This window comes from Erpetoichthys calabaricus, chromosome 10, assembly GCF_900747795.2.
Source record: "Erpetoichthys calabaricus chromosome 10, fErpCal1.3, whole genome shotgun sequence".
Lineage (NCBI taxonomy): Eukaryota > Metazoa > Chordata > Cladistia > Polypteriformes > Polypteridae > Erpetoichthys > Erpetoichthys calabaricus.
The window spans coordinates 75,468,216-75,489,469 of NC_041403.2; the positions used below are offsets into that span (position 1 = coordinate 75,468,216).

General features: G+C 41.8%; 1 protein-coding gene across 2 annotated transcripts in view; it reads left to right on the top strand.

Annotated features, from left to right (window-relative positions):
• The first annotated feature begins 1,738 nt into the window (after nt 1–1,738).
• The window catches only part of mtf2 (metal response element binding transcription factor 2), a 103,122-nt gene continuing 83,606 nt past the window's right edge, over nt 1,739–21,254 (top strand). For both annotated transcript variants that reach the window (XM_028811448.2, XM_028811449.2), the window contains exon 1: nt 1,739–1,949. In XM_028811448.2, the coding sequence (XP_028667281.1) occupies nt 1,945–1,949 (5 nt within the window). In that variant the 5' untranslated portion in view covers nt 1,739–1,944. The remainder of the gene's footprint in view (nt 1,950–21,254) is intronic.

The window sequence follows — 21,254 nt, forward strand, 5'->3', positions numbered from 1 at the left end:
TAAGCTGATTCTCTCTCGATGTTCTTAAACTAAAGAGTTATTATACGAGTGTACTCTTATTATACCGCGTTCCAAATTATTATGCAAATTATATTTTTCTCTGATTTTTCTAAATAGTCAATGCAAGTGGCAGTCAGCATAATTTTTGAGTCAACCACCATTAGAGTATATTTCAAATGTTACTGAACAAACCTCCTAATAATGGTATGTTTTTCAAAAATAAACTTAAAATGCACTGTTCCAAATTATTACGCACAACAGAGTTTCAAAACATTTTATAGGTTGTAAAGAACCAAAAATGGTCATTTGTTGAATTTGCAGCATTAAGAGGTCATATTTACTGAAATCAAAAGCTATTTCAATCAAAAACATCTTAAGGGGTTCTATGTTAATGTGTAACTTGACCTGTTTATTTGATAGCAGCTTCACAATTCTTGCATCCATTGAACTTGAGTTTTTGGAGAGTTTCTGCTTGAATTTCTTTGCAGGATGTCAGAATAGCCTCCCAGAGCTGCTGCTTGGATGTAAACTGCCTCCCACCCTCATTGATCTTTTGGCTGAGGATGCTCCAAAGGTTCTCAATGGGATTGAGGTCAGGGGAGGATGGGGGCCACACCATGAATTTCTCTCCTTTTATGTCAATAGCAGTCAATGATGCAGAGGTATTCCTTGCAGCATGAGATGGTGCATTGTCATGCATGAAGATGATTTTGCTACGGAAAGCACGGTTCTTCTTTTTGTACCATGAAAGAAAGTGGTCAGTCAGAAACTCCACATACTTTTCAGAGGTCATTTTCACACCTTCAGGGACCGACCAGCTCTCTCCACATAATTCCGGCCCAAAACATGACTCCGCCACCGCCTTGTTGGGACATGGTGGCCGTCCACCAACCATCCACCACGCCATCCATCTGGACCATCCAGGGTTGCACGGCACTCATCTGTAAACAAGACTGTTTGAAAATCAGTCTTCCTGTAGTTCTGGGCCCACTGCAGCCGTTTCTGCTTGTGCATTGGTTAGGGGTGGCCAAATAGAAGGTTTATGCAGAACTGCAATCCTCTGGAGGATCCTGCTCCTTGATGTTCGCGGGACTCCAGAGGCACCAGCAGCTTCAAATATCTGTTTGCTGCTTTGTAATGGCATTTTTGCAGCTGCTCTCTTAATCCGATGTATTTGTCTAGCAGAAACCTTCCTCATTTTGCCTTTATCTGCACGAACCCGTGAGTGCTCTGAGTCAGCCACAAATCTTTTAACAGTACGATGATCACGCTTAAGTTTTCGCGAAATATCTAAGGTTTTCATACCCTGTCCGAGGCATTCAACTATTTCACGCTTTTCGGCAGCAGAGAGATCCTTTTTCTTTCCCATATTGCTTGAAAATGGTGGTCCGCTTAATAATGTGGAACATCCTTCTTTAGTAGTTTTTCCTTTAATTGGGCTCACCTGGCAAACTAATTATCACAGGTGTCCGAGATTGACTTCAGTGATCAAAACAGCCCTGAGACACAATACCACCCATGACTTTAATTGAAAACAAAATATTTAATCTTTATGACACTTAAATACAATTTGCATAATAATTTGGAACGCGGCGTAGTCCGTGTACGATGCACCGAAAGAGGGCGCGTCTTCGCTCCTGTAAACCTCTCAACCTAGATAGCCCCGCGATTTCAGGAGCTAGTAGTAAGGCTAATATCTATGGTGCTTGGCTACCTCCCAGAATGCAACAGGAACTCAGCGGGAAACCAAAATGGCGAGAGTGTTGTGTGAGATGGAGCAGTTTCTGAAATTTTAGCGAACTGCTCCTTGTCGAAAGACAGGGGTATCGCTGTTGAAAACAAGGCACCGAAAAATCTGTTTGTTCTTTTGGGCATCCGAGGACTTCGATGTAATTCCTCTCTTTTTTTCCTGTATGAAGCGGATTATCTAGCTGCAGTGACCGAATGAGGTAAATTATAATAACATTGCACCGTGCTAGAGCGGACAGCTAGGAGGGGAGGGGGGCTGGGGGATGTCGACGTCTCATCTTTCTACATGTATACATGACATGTTTGCATTTGAATGCCGTTGTCAGCCGGAGAATGGAGCAGAGTTGATCAGTCGCGAGGCTTCCGTGCTTTAACATGAGTTTCCTGTTTTTTTTTATTGAAGTTAAGCCCATCTTTGTTTTCTTCTTGTGCTCTGTCTGTTATTGTTCGTTAACATAACAAAGAACGAGTGTTCCTGTGGCAGAGGCGGGGGACGATATTAGTATGGAAAAACTTCTGCTATCAAATAAATAAACTTCCGTTGTACACACTGGAATTTTTTGGATATTTTAATTGCAAAAAGTTTTGTTTTGGTGTTTGTTGCTTCATGGTCATAAAAATAGGCGCCTCTTTATACGAAAAGGTGCGATTGCGGAAAGAGGCAACGTCGATGTGCACCTCTGTGTATACGTGATATGCAATGTTTGAATATTAGGGTAAACGTGTTTCAATTTAACAGTTGTAACTTTGATATTAATGGACATAAGGTAAGCAAATTGTTGTAACATACAGTAAAAAGTGGTCTTATTTATATTTTTAACCTGTAAAACACTTGGTGTGATAAGTGTTTTGTGTATAACTTTTAACTCGACGCATCTTGCAGAGCAAACAATCGTGTAATTTTATAATATAGTAGTCAAACTGACACATTCCTGAAAACGGTAAACAATCTACATAAGTAATAATAATATATTATTTTGGAAACAAGATAAACTGTACTAAATGAATTAGAGGGTCAGCTTGTGTGTATTTGGACTCGCTCCAAAACGGTATCCAAAGTTCAGATATCTCCCTGTGTCCACGTGCATTTTCTCCACGTACCCGAGTTCTGTTCTGCCTTCCAAAAATAGAAAGGTTTAGAGGGTCATTATAGTCACGTGTACAGAGTACCGTACTGTGAAATTCGTAACTTGCAAGTACTAATCAACATATTTTGTTCCTGGCATTATGTCTCTAAACTGACCCAAGTAGATTAAGTATAGGTGTATGCGTATTTATTTTGCAGTGGGCTAGGTTATTTTTGCCTTGTGCCTGAGGAATTTGGAAACAATGAATGCACTGTCATTTGTCAGTAGGCTATGTTGATAACTGATCACCCATCATGTTTATCTAGTAATGCAGCATAAAAAAAAAAAACACAGTGAAATTACTATACTGGTGTGATACCTTCATTAAGTACTTGGTTGACCTTTTGAGTATCATGCATGTATATTTGAATATAACAGTGCACATTGTCGTACATGGCTGGGGGTCAGACCCGGCCGGGACGCCTGGAAGGACTAGGTCGCGGCATATTTGTCCTCCGGGCCTCGAGGGGGCAACCGCCCTGTAGTAGAAGAGGCCAACGGAAGGGGAGCACGGAGGCTTAAGATCGTTGGGGCCTCTGGTCACCGCTAGGGGCGCCCCGAGCCTCATGGAGCCCGGCACTTATTTACTTCCGCCACAACCATGGAGGACGATCCTTCCAGGATCACCCGGAGTGCTTCCGGGTGCTCTCCTGATGCTTCCGCCACACCAGGACGTGACATCAGGTAGAGCACCTGGAGCTCATCCGGGTGAGGATAAATGGGGCCGCCTCCCTTATGTCATTGAGCTGCAGTCGGGAGCAGGACGAAGCTCCTGGAGAGAGGAGATAGAAGGCCCAGGAAAAGGGAGACTGGGGCTAGAAGCACATTGTGAGCTGTGCGGGACTGAGTTGTGTTGTGTTGTGTGGAGAAGAAAATAAAGCATAGGTTTGATAAAGATGCGGTGTCGGTCTGATGGTGTCCGGGCAAATATCACAACATGAATGCAAAAAGGTTTCAAAATTATATTTGTGAAAATAAAATAACAAAAATGCCTTTAAATTACTTCATTGTTTACTGTAATACATGTATACATTCAGTTTTAGAGTTTTTCTTCATTTGTACAAATTCATGCATGTTAAGGTTATTGGTGTTTCAGAAGTGACGAGTTTGGAGTGTGTGCATGAGTAGGTCCAGTGATGACTAGAACTCTGCCCAGGGGAGTTTTATGCTTTATGTCCACTGATGCTGGGATTGTCAGTGGGTCCCTGCAACCCTGAATTGGATTAATAGTATTAAGACATAAACTATTCAGGTTTGAAGTACATCCACATTGTATTAAGAGGGGAAGTTCAGATTCAAAGTACATCCATTCCATTATTGACTTTGCTAATCAATCATGGACATGTTTAAGTCTCATGTATTGTAATGTATATTAAGTGGTCTTTTGCAGATTTAAAAAGAAAAATCCTCAAATGTTGGCACTGCAGCAGAGAAAATCTTCTGGATTCATTTTGGTTTTCCCATTGTCCTACTAAATAAATTGCTTGATATGAAACATGCAAAATGCAAGAATAGTCATATTACAATGAAGTACACTGACACACTTTTTAAATTATGGCCATTTCTCCAGATTCAGGTGACAGATAGGAAGGATGTTTGAAGAATGATTTATACGTGAATTAGAATTTTCCTGGTGCCCAAACTGATATAATCAAAGAGAATTTAGAGAAGTAAGAAACCTTTGAGTTTTAGATATTTCGGTCCATTCTGTAGATGCTTTGGCTTCTTTCATGCCAGTTAAGCAAAGTTGGTCTCCTCAGTATGCATTTGCCTGTCATTTCTTTTAGCTCTTTCAGGAAAAAAAAAAGTGCAGTCATTTCCTTTTTATGTGCTGACATTTTTTAAGCGATGTGACCCAAGCGTACTGCTGTGCCTGCTTTAGGCCTAATCATTTATGACTCTACTGGAGGCTTTTCAGCAATATTGTCTCATATATCCCTACATGCATCAGCACTGTGGCTGATATCAGTAATACTAACCTATGCTGTGTATAAAATATAGAGAATGTGCACATAAATTTGACCACAAAAATTTTCCATTATTGGCCCATGAGAGCTGTCGTTCAAGTGAAGGACTTCAGGATGAGAGCTCATGGCATACAGTGTTTGACTTTTACTCTGTAGTGCCTAAAAGCATGTGCTGTGCAGCTTGCTACTGAAATCAACTCTCCAAAATGCACTGTGTGTACTTTAGTGTGTCTGCATTTATTTCAATGAAGACCTTACATGTGTGGCTACATGAAAAAAAATGCAGCATGTGTCAACTTTTTGAAAGGCAATGCAATCCTCTGCAGTGATAGACCCAAATCATAATTTGCAGGTCTGAAACACAATGCTTAGTTACTCTTTTTAACACTCAAGTCAAGTGCAGTGTTAATGTTTTGTGACCCAGTTATCAGGATAATATGATGTTGCTGACTATTGCCAAACATACTACATGGTATGGCTGAAATATGTTTGCATGTGTGGTGTTACTGTTAGATTGAATAACTGTCATTTTGGTCAGATTTTATGACCGGTGTCTTTTTTTTATGGGGGAGGGGGTCCACCCCACCATTTTTTGATATTAATGATTTAGAGTATATCCAGTTTGAGGATTGAGGCAGTGACATTTTTCCTCTTAATCTTGCTGTTCATGGTCTTACCACATTTTTATTGTTTCTAGCCGGGTATAATACTTTGAAAGTTATTGTTGGTTTGAATTATTAATATGCACCACATCTTTAAGTGACTTTTGGGAAATTCATTTTGCAGTCTCTACCAAGTAGAGGTTCTCCTTGTTCTTTTGTTCCTTTTTGAAACAATGTTAGAAAGGGAAACTTTTTTCCCTCTGTAAATTGTTTGAAAACAATCTCGATTTTTCGTAATTTAGTCATATTTTCTAGAATGCATGTAACATACTGTGCTGCCAGTTTTCCCAAGCTTTTTTTTGTTACGATGATTCTTCTTTCTTCTTGTACAATACGCAACTGTGACTGTCCGTTTGTCTGTCCAGGATTTTAAATCACCAGTAGCTCCCAAACCGTTTGACTTATTGACCTGAAATTTGTTACTCATATACTACGTGACGTCTACTATCCGCTTTCGGGGTGATGATTGACCTCCAAGGTTATTCCTATTTTTATTTTTATTTTATTTTATTGTAGAATCAACTCTCGGCAGCGGCCAGCAGGGTCATTTCCCCTTCCTCTTCATATCTTAAATCATTCTGGAGGCAGATTGAAGACTTAAGTGCCAGCTTAAGTGAAAAATTATGGAAAACGTACTAAGTAATTGCAACACAAACACTGACTTAATCAGTTTTAATGAGAAAAGATGTCGATGAAAGAAGAGAAGAAGCAGGATGCTAGGGTGCAGAAAAGAAGTGCTGCTCAGGAAGCAGCAAGAGCATCGACATCTGAGCAAACGAATGCTAAATGTACAGAGAGTATGAAAACTATGAATGCTCAAGTCAAGTGTATTCACTGTATGTTCTCGTGCGGTGTGCCTTTTACTGGTTATTTATATTGCTTGTCTTGAATGTGGCTAGCGAATGTGATTATTAAAGATTTTTGGTTCTACACTGGCATAAGTAGCATTTAAACACACTTGAACTGAGTGTGAACCTTATTTTAACATTTCTGGATTAACTTCCTTAGCATTACATTTTTTCTCAAAAAAACATTTTAAAAGCATTGCCTTTTTTTTTGTCGTGAAAAATGAAATTTTTATTAAATCTCAAATTTCTACTGTAAAACGTTCAAAACAATAAATGTAGAAATAATAATAATATGAACAGCACACTGCACATGTATGAGTGTCACGAGCATCACTTTCGAATTCATCAGAATCCCTGTCCGTTGCAATTTCAGTGCCTGAAGATTGATTCACTTTGTCATTACTGCTGATGAGAGGCTCCTCAACATCACTGCTGTTAACTGTCTTAAGCATGCGACACCTGGGCTGCTGAAAACCTTTCTTAGGAGATGCCATTATGAGGCTAGGAGAAGATGTGGCTACATAGTTGCCTGGGTAATGCTCAGGCCTTACGCAAGATACTGTCTTGCAGAAGTTGATGCTAACGTAAGCATCAATAGATAAGGTAGAGGACTGAATAAAGAACTTCTGTCTCCTTGAACGCTTTATATAACAGTGTATATGAGATGAGGTATATTTCCATTTGAATTTTTACCTAAATAATCAAAACTTTCAGCATTGGGCTGAAACCAACCCTCGTGAACTTCATCAGAGACCCCTGCACAGTGAGTGTGTTAGTTTGGTGCGCCGTTGCAGAATGTGGCTTTGTAGTCCTTTACTTTTTTGATAAGGGGGAGCAACGATCACTGTCACTTCAGAACGTTACATTGAAATCCTAGAGAAATTTTTGTGGCCTCAACTGGCAGAAATGGATGTGGTGGATGCCTGGTTTCCACAGTATGGAGCAACAACTCCTACGGCGTTGAAATCCATGCAAGATTTGCAGGGGATGTTCCCAGGGAAGCTGATCTCTCTACACAGCAATGTCGGGTGGCCTTCACATTCACTTGATTTTGTTCCATGCAGTTTCTTCTTGTGGGGCTATCTCAAGTTGAAAGTATACACACCCACCGCAAAACCTTGAAGCCCCCAAGGACGATATTTGCCATGAAATCCCCTTGAAGTGCCCGAACGAGTAATGCGAGCAGTCTGAAATCGTTGTGAAGAGTATTGCTAATGATGGCCCCACCTTGAAGACATCATTTTTAAAACGCAGTGAAAAAAATATTTTGTATACCCTTTTTTGTGTTGTAATGAAATTTGTTATCTTGTAGCGTTTTTGTAGAATAAACGTTTGAAATGTGGTACTTCATTTTGGCTTGTCCGTTACATGAAAGGTACGAAACTCTGGTGCACTGACCATGTTAAACCCCCCAGCAGTGGAAGATGAAAAATGAAAGTAGTAAATTGACAAGGAAAATGTAACTGGATTTGTATCGGTCTACTAAAGATACATTTATAGTTTCTAGTGTACATGCTGTACATATACAATCTGAGTACAAGTACCTAGTGTAAAAGGGTATTTATGAAGTGTTTAAATATATTGCTTAAAGTCATAAGCAATATCTTGTCCATATTTTGAATTTCTACTTTTTGGCTGGAGCTCTACATAAAATACAGTATCTATACTAATAAAAGGCAAAGCCCTCACTGACTGATTCACTCACTCACTGACTGACTGACTCACTCATCACTAATTCTCCAACTTCCCGTGTAGGTGGAAGGCTGAAATTTGGCAGGCTGATTCCTTACAGCTTACTTACAAAAGTTAGGCAGGTTTCATTTCGAAATTCAACGCGTAATGGTCATAACTGGAACCTCTTTTTTCACAATATACTGTAATGGACGGCAGCTCGATGGCCGTGGGAGGAGGAGTTGAGTGTCACGTCATCACGCCTCCCACGTAATCACGTGAAAAGACTGTGAATGCAGTAGGGACAAATGAAGGAGGAGCCGCAAACAGCGAAGAACAAAAAATTCATTAAACAATTGAGAAGGGAGCGAGTGAAGCATACAAGCATGTTCATAAGGGAAACAAAGCACGGTGTAAAACGTAAGTTTAAATGAAGTTTATAGAAACGCTCCTGCTGCGGATTGCAATAACATATTCGCGAGATAAAAGTTTAATGAGAAGACACGAGGTATAAACGAACCACACGCCGTAGCGCAACGTTAGGGGCAACAGTTTCAACCATTCTATGATCTGCTTCTCGCAACTGAAAGACGGCACATGGCAGATGTTAGCCCACTTGCTGACCGCAACGTTAGGGGCTTCAACTCTGGCGCTGACGATATTCGATTCTCGAGAGGGGATGCAGTGAGTGTGTATGCCTGATGAGCCCAGAATTAAGGAGAAACACGTGTCGCATACTCTTTGGTTTTAATAGTTTACTTTCAAATAATGCATTCTATGATCAGCTTCTGGGAACAGAAAGAGGGCACGTGGCGGATGTAAGGCGACTTCCTGATCAACCACAAGCGTAACCTGGCAGGTAACCATCCATACAGTCAGATTGTGATTCAGAACACGAATGCCATGAATTTAATTACCACGATCTACATACTGTCAAATAAACAAAACACACGCCGTAGCGCGACAGCTGTGAAAAGCGAGGTTCACAAAAAAACAGATCCTTAACAAATTGTTATTGGTATATTTTCGATCCGTTTAAAAAGGTTTTATTTTCTTCATAAAAAATTAAAAGCAGTACTTCGCCGCAAGGAAGCGCAAGAATTTGGCTATATATATCTGCTTCTCACAATTAAAAGAGGGCACGTGGCGGATTTTAGACGACTTCATGACCAAACATAAGTGTTACCTGCCAGGTAGGGTTACCACTTTTAATACAAAAAAATAAGGGACGCATACTGCAGCGGGTGCCACATCCCAGTGCCAACACTTCGCAGACTCTACTTAAAAGACCCGCCCTCCTCACTGGACAGTTAAAAAGACCAATCAAACTAACGATGACATCAAGTATTACCCAATCAAAAGTAGGAAAGGAGGCATCTTCAAAAATGCGTGTGGGATGATTTGCATGAGACGCTGCTTTAAAAAAAATGATAAAAAAAATACGGGACAAATCCCGTCCCGTATTGATTCAAAACGGGACACGCAATTTCATTCTCAAATACGGGACGATTCCATATTTTAAAGGACGGGTGGCAACCCTACAGTGCCAGGTAACCACCTGTACAATCAGATTGTGATTCAGACTAGGAATGCAATGAATGTAATTACCCCGATCTACATACAAGGCGAAAGTCTTGCAACATTCAAAGATGATGGGTTGGGTTAAGTACACCATAGAACATGAAAGAGCTTATGAAGCCTTGAACCGAAAAAAGCAAGATCTCGGAGATCGTAAAAAATAAAAATAGGAGGTAATGTCGTTTTACTCGCTGTAGATTTTAGTCAAACATTACCAGTTATTTCACGAGGGAGACCAGCAGATGAACTCAACGCGAGTTTAAAATCCATGCTTCTCCCACGCTCGGTTATATGTCGCGTGTTCTCGGGTAGGTGCACCAAAAAATGTATACATTTAAGCATGTAATGGGCAAACAAAAAATGAGGTATACCCAAAGGCACTGCAGTAGTACTTAATGTAACTTTACTTCTTAAATGTTAATGTTTTACTGTTTAATAATTTATACGCTTCTTATATGTTGTTCCAATTCTTTTATCAAAATACCAGTGACAGCGCAATGCAATATATATATGACAGCAACACTCATAACAATAACAACACAATTACATTGACAATCATGTTACGTTATTTTTAAAATGTTTCCTTTACTTTTTCATAACCTCTTTAACACACTACTTCTCTGCTGCGAAGCGCGGGTATTTTGCTATATATATATATATATATATATATATATACACACAGTGGAACCTCGAGATACGATCACCTCTGTATACGAGAAATTCAAAATACGAGGAAAGTATGAGCGAAAAATTCAGATCTAAATACGAGCATTGGCTCGCGTAATGAGCCACGAGCCAGGCTGTGGGTATAGCTCGCGGCTTAGCAAGGGGGCGTGGTAGCAGTTGCGAGCCGCGATCTGCGGTGTCTGCGTTTCTCACTTAAGTGCACAGGTGGGAAACTGCCCACATCCATGATTGTTCCTGTGGCTGATGGGCTGCAGCTGCCATGTCCTCCCCGCATATATAGAGAAGCGCGAGCCGGTTAAGGGGGAGAAGAAGTAAAAGGAGAGAGAGAGAGAGAGAGAAGGCAGGCGTGTAGCTGAACAGTGAGCTGAACAGGCGAGCTAAACAGCTGAAGGAGGACGGTGTAGAGAAGGTCGGCTGCATTAAGAGTGTCTCGCCTGTTGCAGAGCCCGCAGGTGTGACGCTAACAGAGAAGAAGCACCGGGGATTGTCATCTGTTTTTTTAAAGACGGCATCCTTTTGACGTTTTAACCTCGTGTTAAAGGATTGTTATTCTCGTGTATTTTAAACCTCCACTTCACAACTGTTTTAAGGATTATTTATTTAAAGATTTATTGAATGCTCTACTGCACTTTGGACACCTGTTTTGATTCTTTTAATAATCAGTTATATTATTTACCAGTGTTATTTATTAAAGGTAGACTACAGTATATATAATTTATCAGTGTTATTTGTTAGGAAAATTGATTTTTATGTTAATATATTTGGGGTGCAGAACGGATTAACTGGATTTCCATTATTTTCAATGGGGAAGTTTGTTCTAGATACGAGAAATTCGCTATACAAGCTCAGTGCTGGAACGAATTAAACTCGTATCTAGAGGTTCCACTGTGTGTGTGTATATGTATATATATATATATATATATATTTATATATGCACCTAATATCACTTTGCCAAAAAACGCACTTTCATTTCAACGGCAAGTATTACACACAGAAAGAAGGCATGCCGATGGGATCACCGTTATCGGGACTCCTAGCTGAACTGGTAATGCAACGATTTGAAAACATAGCTTTATCCCAGATTACACCCAAAATTTGGATACGCTATGTAGACGACACATTCGTCATATTAAGAAAGAACCAGCTGAATGAATTCTTCAATCATATTAACACAATATTCCCTGCAATCCAGTTCACAATGGAAAAAGAAAATAATCGACACATCAATTTCCTGGACATTTACATCAAAAGAAATAGTGACGCCACCCTGACCACAAGTGTTTACCGCAAACAATGCCACGCAGACAAGATTCTACACTTCGCCAGCAATCACCCGGTATCTCATAAACGGAGCTGCGTGAAAACCCTATTTAAACGAGTCCACACGCATTGTAATACCAAGGAAACAAAAATTAATGAGAGACGCTATCTGTTTCAACTTTTCACCTCGAACGGATACTCAAAATCATTCATTAATCGGAGTCTACACAGCAGGCGCCAAAGGAATCAGCATACAAGCGACGTACATCAGAACCCCCACCCCACCTGGCATTCACTCCCATACCACCATAATGTGTCAGAAGGCACGGCACGCACCCTGACCAAGTGGGACATCAAAATAGCACATAAACCCACCAACAATCTGCGCTTGGTCCTGTTTAATGCTAAAAACAAGAAATCGACAGCCGAAACACGAAACGCAGTTTATAGTATTCCATGCAATTCTTGCTCAGCTGTATACATAGGACAAACGTCAAAAAGAATTTCAACACGTGTACAGGAACATCGCAACGCTGTCAGAAGAAAGGACGCACTATCTTTGATATATGCACATACTAAATCGACAGGACACACATTCAACTGGGACAACGTGAAAGTAAAATTTAAGGCCAGTACAAAAAGCGCCAGAGAGTTGGCCGAGTCTTGGCTATCAGATGAAAATGCCATCAACAGACACTTGGACATAAACCCAGCATATGCCAACTTAAGAAGGACATATGCACTTTAATTTAACGATAACCCCCCCCCCCCCCCCTTTTGATCATACGGACTTAGTCACCTCCACCCACCCCACCCCCTGAATGTGTTGCTATATATTGCCTTTGATTCTTGTAAGTCTAAGCATTATCCTCTGATGAAGACCCCTGATAGGGGTTGAAAGCTCAGGAATAAAACTATTTTATGATACGTGATTCGTTTTTTCTCCCTTTGTGGATCTCCAACTGCAAATATATATATTTGACCCCTGCAGGATATCCCAGTCCGTAGTTCCAAAGCAGTCCCTCAGAGCCTGCTCTGCTTCAGGGGACCACTTCCTGAATGAGCGTGTGGTTGTAGGTAGCTCCCTCACTCTTGGTTTGTAGTGAGGCTGAAGCAGAACCAGGGTATGATCTGCTTTCCCAAGCGCAGGCAGCGGGGTGGCGCTGTATGCGTCTTTAACGTTTGCATACAGTAAGTCAATAGGCTTGTTTCCCCGGGTGTTACAGTCCACATACTGGGAGAAGGCAGGTAATGTTTTGTCCAGCGTCACATGGTTAAAATCTCCAGCGATTAGCACAAGCGCCTCCGGGTGCTGCGTTTGTAACTTAGCGAGTGACATCATCCATTCTACTGTTGCTATCTCCACGCCCGCCCAAGGAGGAATGTGTACAATAACAACAATGATGTGTCCAAACTCTCTGGGCAAGTAATAGGGATGCAAACTTACGGCCAACAGTTTGATGTCCATACAGCAAGTGGAGATTTTGACGTTTACATGTCCAGAGTTACACCACTTTGTATTAACCTAGAGAGCGAGTCCTCCTCCTTTCTGCTTCCCGCAGGTATTTGCGTCTCTGTCCGCTCTAACTGTGCTAAACCCGGGTAGCTCCACGTTAGCATCTGGGATGGTGGTAGTTAGCCACGTTTCGCAAAAGCACAACAAACTGCATTCTCTGTAGGTTCTGACATTTTTCACCAGCGCAGCAAGTTCGTCGATCTTATTTGGTAGTGAGTTCACATTTCCCAGGATCACAGAAGACTTAAAACGGAACTTTCTCGCAAGCCACTTCATTTTTAGCTTGGTGCCGACTCTGCTGCCGTGATTCCGCCTTCTTACCTCGTCGGGTAAATAGGGAACCACACCAACACTGGCATTTGTTCTCGGCGCTTGAAGTTGACTACTTGAATAGACGAGTCTCGGCGTGTAAAAATCCATGGCCACGTTGTAATAGTAAAAGTGTCCAGGGAACAAATACACATAAAAGAAAGTGATAGGAGTGATCAATAAAAAGTAATAAAGAGAAAAATAAAAGGTAGAAAAATAAAGTCGTACACGGAGCTGCTGAAAAGGCTGCCACTCTCGGCAGCACCGGAGTCATGTTTGCCGAGTTGTTTACTGAATTCCATGAGTTTTTTTTTTAATATATTATAAGTTTTATTCCTGTATTCTTATGTATACCAAAATGATTGGGTAGTGAAGATTATGGCGTTACCCTGGTTACAGTGTGGGTACTTCGCATGTTTCTGTGTTTCCCAAGTCAAAATATTCTTTTAGTAATTAAGATGTAGGTTTGGCTTGTTTCTCTTGCTTAGTACATAATTGCTTAATAAGATGGTTGGACATGATCACCTGATAGATTTTACTATTACTATTGACCGCTGAAACGTGTGTTGCTCAACCATTGTCTTTTAATTTATAGACTTGTTGGCTGAGAATGATTCAGCAAATTTCATTTGTTTTTTTATATGTACTGGGCACAAAATGTGCTATGCATCAATAAAGCGCTATTTTCGTTATGTGAAGGTGATCCGCTGTGGTGACCCCTAACGCGAGCAGCCTAAAGAAGAAGATTCTTATGCCTTTTTTGACATTTGTGCTTATCTTCTTATAAATGTGTGGTTTGTGCATTTAAAAATAAAAGTAAAAAAATAAATAAAATGAATAAATTCTCTTTACTAGCCAACCCGTGGCATAGCATACGCTGCATAATTATGTATTGATGGGTGAACACTTCCTGAACGACACAGTTGTCCAAATGGGGTGGGTTTATGGATACCACTGTGAGTGAATGAAAAGATAGACCTCTGGAGAGAGCAACATATAATTGTCCGTGACTGAAAGCGGGATCGTCTGTGACAAAGAAGGCCACGCTGATGAAAGTTACTTCGTCGGTAGGGATAAGTGTCAGTACTTGTAGATTAAGGTGTAGCGAGTCTTTGTTGTTGACGCTTAATATAGCTTGCGTACGGAGATGTTCCGGAGTCACAGTTGAGAAACACTTTTTTAATGTCTTTTAAGCACAGGGGAAAAAATGAACATGTGAAAGATCCGTAATGTAATAAGCCACCAAGAAAAGTAACAATGCAACAATGCTATCTAAGACCCGATCTCTGTAAACAGAAGTGAAAACAAAATCGAGCCCGGTGTATTCTTTAACTGCCTTGTGGCGCTGTAGTAGTGCTGCTGCTTTGCAGTAAGGAGACTGTGGAAGATTGTGGTTTCGCTTCCCGGTTCCTCCCTGTGTGGATAGCGCTTTGAATACTGAGAACACTGCTATATCAATGTAACGAAGTATTAACAGGAAATTGTCTTCGTGTAATAGTAAAAGGCAAATTATCCGCGACAAACAAACTGTTTTACACGCTGCATACCAACCCGCGACGTAGTATACACTGCATAATCTCGCCGCTTTTTGAATGTTTTTTAAGCAGAGGGAAAAAAATGAACATTTGCAAAATCCATAACGCTGTTTTCAGTAAGTACAATGCACTCGCGTTTAATTTGTCGGCCACTTTTTGCCAGCCGTCTTTTCTGGTTTGGGCTGCTTTTGCAGTGTTACCGCTTGTGCATATTAAATCTTGAAATCCTTCGAGTAACTAATTAATTAACTAACACCAACCCACCCACACACACAGCTTGTGTGAAACAAATGCGCCCGTACTTTCATAATTTTGTTGCAGCCTATAGTGGAGTCGGGCACAGAGAAGGTCAGCTGCTGAGAGAGCGTCTCGACTGTTGCAGGGCCTGCATCGGTGAAGCAGGTGAGACGCTAATGAAACAGAGGCACAGGGCTTATTGGTTTTTAAAGACTGCTACCTTCATTGTGTTTTAACCTCAGTTTTAAAGGATTGTTTTAAGGATCCCATGCAAGAGCAACTCACGGAGACCCTCCCACCAACTCTAAGACCATGGCGTGTAAAACAGTTTGCGATGGTGGTGCGTGTGTGCTAACCAAAAAGAAAAATGAAAAGTCAACGTGGCTCAGAGGTGCATGTGGACTCCTAGCACAGACGAAAGCGACTTACGTGGTGGTCGGTGAGTTGTTGTGTCCGGGCACATGAGCAGGAAGTGGGAATGCCTAGAGAGCGAGGGTGGACGTGGGCGGGGAAACGTTTTCCGTGTTCCTGCAGGACCATCTAAGAAGGCACATGTTTATTGCGGATGCGGTGGACGCTGGGTGGGGAAACGTTTTCCATGTTCCTGCAGGACCATCTAAGAAGACGCATGTTTGTCGCGGGTGCGAATTGCTGTATGCAGTGTGTAAAACAGTTTGCGATGTTGCACGCGGTCGTGCGTCGTAACCAAAAAGTCAACGTGGCTCAGAGCTGCATGTGGACTGTAGCACAGAAAAACAGAAATGACGGCGTGTTTTCCGAGGCGTCGCGTCCGAGTTGGTGGGCGTGGCTCTGCGAGTTTTCGTCGTATCCAATGGTCTTAGAGTTGGTGGGCGTGGCTCCTTCCTCCGTGCTTTCATGGGTGTGGGCGTGGCTCCTTCCTGCGTGCTTTCATGGGTGTTTTACCTGCTCTAGCGGCGGCTATATATATCTCTGTGAAAAATTGGCCTGTTGTCTTGTTTGAAGATGTTTATTCCAGTTGATCCTATTATCATAGATGTAATCTTTTTGAATTAATCTTCAGGTAGATGTTTAGTTGTATTTATTTTTTTCTGGTACTGAATAGACAGCTGTGTGTCATCTGTATAACTAGAGACCAAATGGCTGTGGAAATTGTTACCTGTGCCAATTATTTTTCTTGAAGGCAGCTGATTTATGAAATAATAGCTCCAATTTAGATCCTTAAGACATTTTAACAGTCTTTTTTATTTTTATAGACATGGCCTCCTAGACTGGCAAAACAGTGTTTCTGTGTTTATATTTGAGCAATATAGAGCAGTATCAGAGGGACTAAAACCATGCTTTAACTGGTGAATCAGTATGCTGTTTGCTTACAGCAAAAGTGCTGCATTTGGTTTTCAGTCAGCTTTTAGAGCTATCAACACTGCAATTTTAAAGTAAAAAAAATGCAGTGAAGGAGACCATGTGATAACTCGGTATAGGTGGCTGCATTTAGATTGTACTCCTCAGCTCTTTTTACTCTGAAAATAATAATAGTCTGCATAGGCACTTAATATACTAATGTGATTTTCAGACTTGATGCTTTGAGAAATTCAGCTTTTAGAAGACAGTCTGCCAATTTTAAATCCTTTAAATGCATCCATAGCTTACTCATGGATTAGCTTGGATGATGAGGGGAAAGCAATATTTATATATGAGAGTTGATCAACATTAAAGGAAGTAATAGTAAAGCAATACAGTAATCCCTCGCTACTTCGTGGTTCACTTTTCGCGGATTCACGACTTCGCGGATTTTATATGTAAGCATATCTAAATATATAACGCGGATTTTTCGCTGCTTCGCGGGTTTCTGCGGACAATGGGTCTTTTTACTTCTGGTATTTACTTCCTCAGTTGGTTTGCCCAGTTGATTTCATACAAGAGATGCTATTGGCGGAATGCTGAGAAGCTACCCAATCAGAGCACGCAGTTAAGTTCCTGTTTGCTGCAGATTGGCTCAGCGACGGAGTGCTGCATTAACCAGGAAGTCTCATCTCACTCATTCAGCATTAACGTGCTCTTGCTACTGCATTCAGGGGATTATCACCTTCATCATCATTTTTACTGCGCAGCATATTCATCACCATCATCACGTCATATATAGCTACGTGTACTTCGCTATACAGTAAGTGTAAACGTATCTACCGATTTCATATTGCTTAGCAGTTGTCCCTGTTATTAATAGAGTAAAGGGTGGGTTGTAAACAATACAGGGAGGGTTTAAAAACGTCCAAATACACGTTAAATAATTAAATAAATATGGTGTCCCTACTTCGCGGAAATTCAGTTATCGCGGTCAGCCTTGGAACCTATCTCCCGCGATAAGTGAGGGATTACTGTACACTTTTTTTTTTTTTCTCTTCTCACCGTAATCCCCAAATAACACTAATAGACTAATATTCCTCTTCATCATTAGCATAACAGAGGAGGTAGTCTTTTAGATTTCAGGAAGAGTTACAGGGCTACAATTTTATGTGTGGCAGGCAGGGAGAATTTCCTCCACGGTAACACAAAATTAGGAGATGATAAGGGTAGGTATATATGCTTAGAGGATTTCACTGTATGGTTTATAAAGTATACAAGGGGGCTCTGCCCCCTGCTCGCTTCGCTCGCCTACCCCTGGCGTTGGGTATCCTGAAATACATTAGTCGAACTCGTTCGTTTTGGAGCCGTGCCCGCTTTGCCCGCGGCATTTCAGATGCGCGTTGTAGGCGCCTGCGTTCATTGATTTTATCCAGACGGGCTCGTGTTTGTACATCCGTCAGTCGAGCTCGTTCGTTTTGAACCTGTGCCTGCTTTGCTTCCGCAGTTTCAGACGCGTGTTGTAGGCGCCTGCGTTCATTGATCCAATCCAGGTAGGCTTGTGTTTGTATCGTTGAGCTGTATTGTGTTTGAATTTGGTGTAAAGCGTTCAGCGGTTTGTACAATCCCAAGCAGCACATTATTCCTAACTTCACTCCGCAGTAGTGCCACTCAGAATATGGCGGTGATGCCTGCGCCTTCACTCCGCAGTAGTGCCACTCACAATATTGCGGTGACGCCTGCGCTTTCCGTACTATGTCGGGTTTAACTATGCTGTGTAGGCGCCTTTGCCTTTCGTATTTTCCCGCGCCTTCCGTACTATCTTTGTGGACCTGTGGGGCCTCCATAGCCTCATCCGTTTGAATCTGGGCTGCAGCGCAGAATCCTCTTTTTTGTGTGGCTGTGTCGTTAGTCGTTAGCTATGGGCGCGTTGTTGCTTCATTTCTCATTCACGTCAGTTGAGCTCTTTCGTTTTTGGGCCGTGACTCCTTCGTGCGCGGTGGATACGACTTCGCTTGCGGTTTATGAGACGTGCGCTGTACGCACCTGTGCAGTACGTTTCATGGTCCCATTGCCGTGTACCTGCATCCATGCCATTCGGTTTCCTGCGTCCATGCCATCCGGTTTACCATTCTCGGTTAGTAATATGGATTATCATGGACTACCCAATTTCTTTAATACCATGATTATTCACTTAGTTTTTTATGTTAACTATATAACTATAAAATTATTGCTTGAAGCAACAGTTAAATAAAATCAAACATTACATAGTCATCGTGTAAATTAATGAATACCAAGATAAGTTAGGATATTTCATTTACACAAATTCTTTAAAACTGTTTTTATAACAGCACATTTTTCAAATCAGGTTTTCAGAAAAGGACTTTGTCTAGATTGTGACATTTACAGCTATGCAATTACATCAGTGTATGGAGGAGATATTAATTAATAAGATTTGTCCTGGATTGGTCGAGCCCCAAGTTAACAACGACCGCCAACAGGGTGCTGGCGGAAATTGGGCTACTGTTGGCCGAAGGGGGTGGAGATGTGTCCGGAGGCAGGAGAGGAGGAAAGTAAAGAGAGTGGAACTGAGGGTAGGAACTTTGAATTTTGGCAGTATGACTGATAAGGGGAGAGAGTTAGCAGGTATGGTGGAGAGAAGGAAGGTTGATATATTGTGCATGCAAGAGACTAAATGGAAGGGGAGTAAGGCCAGGTGGATTGGAGGTGGATTCAAATTGTTCTATCATGGTGTGAATGGGAGGAGAAATGGGGTAGGAGTTATTATGAAGGAGCAGTATGTCAAGAGTGTTTTGGAGGTGAAAAGAGTGTTGGGCAGAGTAATGATTATTAAGCTGGACATTGGAGGTGTGATGATGAATGTTGTTAGTGCATATGCACCGCAAGTTGGGTGTACAATGGGTGAGAGAAGATTTTTGGAGCAAGTTGGATGAAGTGATGAACAGTGTACCCAAGGGGCAGAAAGTGGTGATTGGAGCGGGTTTCATTGGGCATGTTGGTGAAGGGAACAGTGGAGACGAGGAGGTCAGAGGATAGTGGATTTTACCAAAAGGATGGACATGGCTGTGGTGAATACGTATTTTAAGAAGAGGGAGGAACATAGGGTTGCGTACAAGAGTGGAGGAAGATGCACACAGGTAGATTACATCCTATGCAGAAGAATTGATCTGAAGAAGATTGAAGACCGCAAAGTGATGGCAGGGGAAAGTGTAGTTAAGCAGCATAGGATGTTGGTCTGTAGGATGACGTTGGAGATCAAGAAGCGGAAGAGAGTGAGGGCAGAGCCAAAGATCAAATGATGGAAGTTGGAAAAAGGAAGACTGCAAGGTTGAGTTTAGGGATGAGGTGAGACAGGCACTGGGTGGCAGTGTAGAGTTACCAGACAGTTGGGAAACTACCGCAGATGTAGTAAGGGTGACAGCAAGAAGGGTGCTTGGCGTGACATCTGGAAAGAGGAAGGGGGAAAAGGAAACCTGGTGGTGGAATGAGGAAATACAGGAGAGTATACAGAGGAAGAGGATGGCAAAGAAGAAGTGGGATAGTCGGAGAGATGCAAAAAGTAGCCAAGAGTACAAGGTGAAAAGGCGTAAGGTGAAGAGAGAGATAGCGAAGGCTAAAGAAAAGGTGTATGATGAGTTGTATGAGAGGTTGGACACTAAGGAGGGAGAAAAGGACCTGTACCGATTAGCTAGACAGAGGGACCGAGCTGGTAAAGATGTGCAGCAGGTTGGGGTGATTAAAGGATAAAGATGGAAACGTACTCGGAAGCGAGGAGAGTGTGTTGAGCAGATGGAAAGAGTACTTTGAGAGGCTGATGAATGAAGAGAAAGAGAGAGAGAAGAGGTTAGATGATGTGGAGATAGTGAATCAGGCAGTGCAGCGGGTTAGCAAGGAGGAAGTAAGGACAGCTATGAAGAATGGAAAAGCTGTTGGTCCAGATGACATACCTGTGGAAGCATGGAGGTGTTTAGGAGAAATGGCAGTGGAGTTTTTAACCGGATTGTTAAATGGAATCTTGGAAAGTGAGAGGATACCTGAGGAGTGGAGAAGTGTACTGGTGCTGATATTTAAGAATATGGGGGATGTGCAGGGGAATAAAATTGATGAGCCACAGCATGAAGTTATGGGAAAAGAGTAGTGGAAGCTCAGTTAAGAAGTGAGGTGATGATTAGTCAGCAGCAGTATGGCATCATGCCAAAAAAGAGCACCACAGATGTGATGTTTGCTCTGAGGATGTTGATGGAGAAGTTTAGAGAAGACCAGAAGGAGTTGCATTGTATCTTTGTGCACCTGGAGAAAGCATATGACAGGGTGCCTCGAGAGGAGTTGTGGTATTGTATGAGGATGTTGGGAGTGGCAGAGAAGTATATAAGAGTTGTACAGGATATATATGAGGAAAGTGTGACCGTGGTGAGGTCTGCGGTAGGGGTGACGGATGCATTCAAGTTGGAGGTGGGATTACATCAGGGATCGGCTCTGAGCCCTTTCTTATTTGCAATGGTGATGGACAGGTTGACAGACGAGATTAGACAGGAGTCCCCGTGGACTATGATGTTTGCTGGTTGAGGACACCCTGGAGAGGTGGAGATATGTTCTAGAGGGGAGAGGAATGAAGTTCAGTAGGAACAAGACAGAATACATGTGTGTAAATGAGAGGGAGGTCAGTGGAATGGTGAGGATGCAGGGAGTAGAGTTGGTGAAGGTGGACGAGCTTAAATACTTGGGATCAACAGTACAGAGTAATGGGGATTGTGGAAGAGAAGGTGA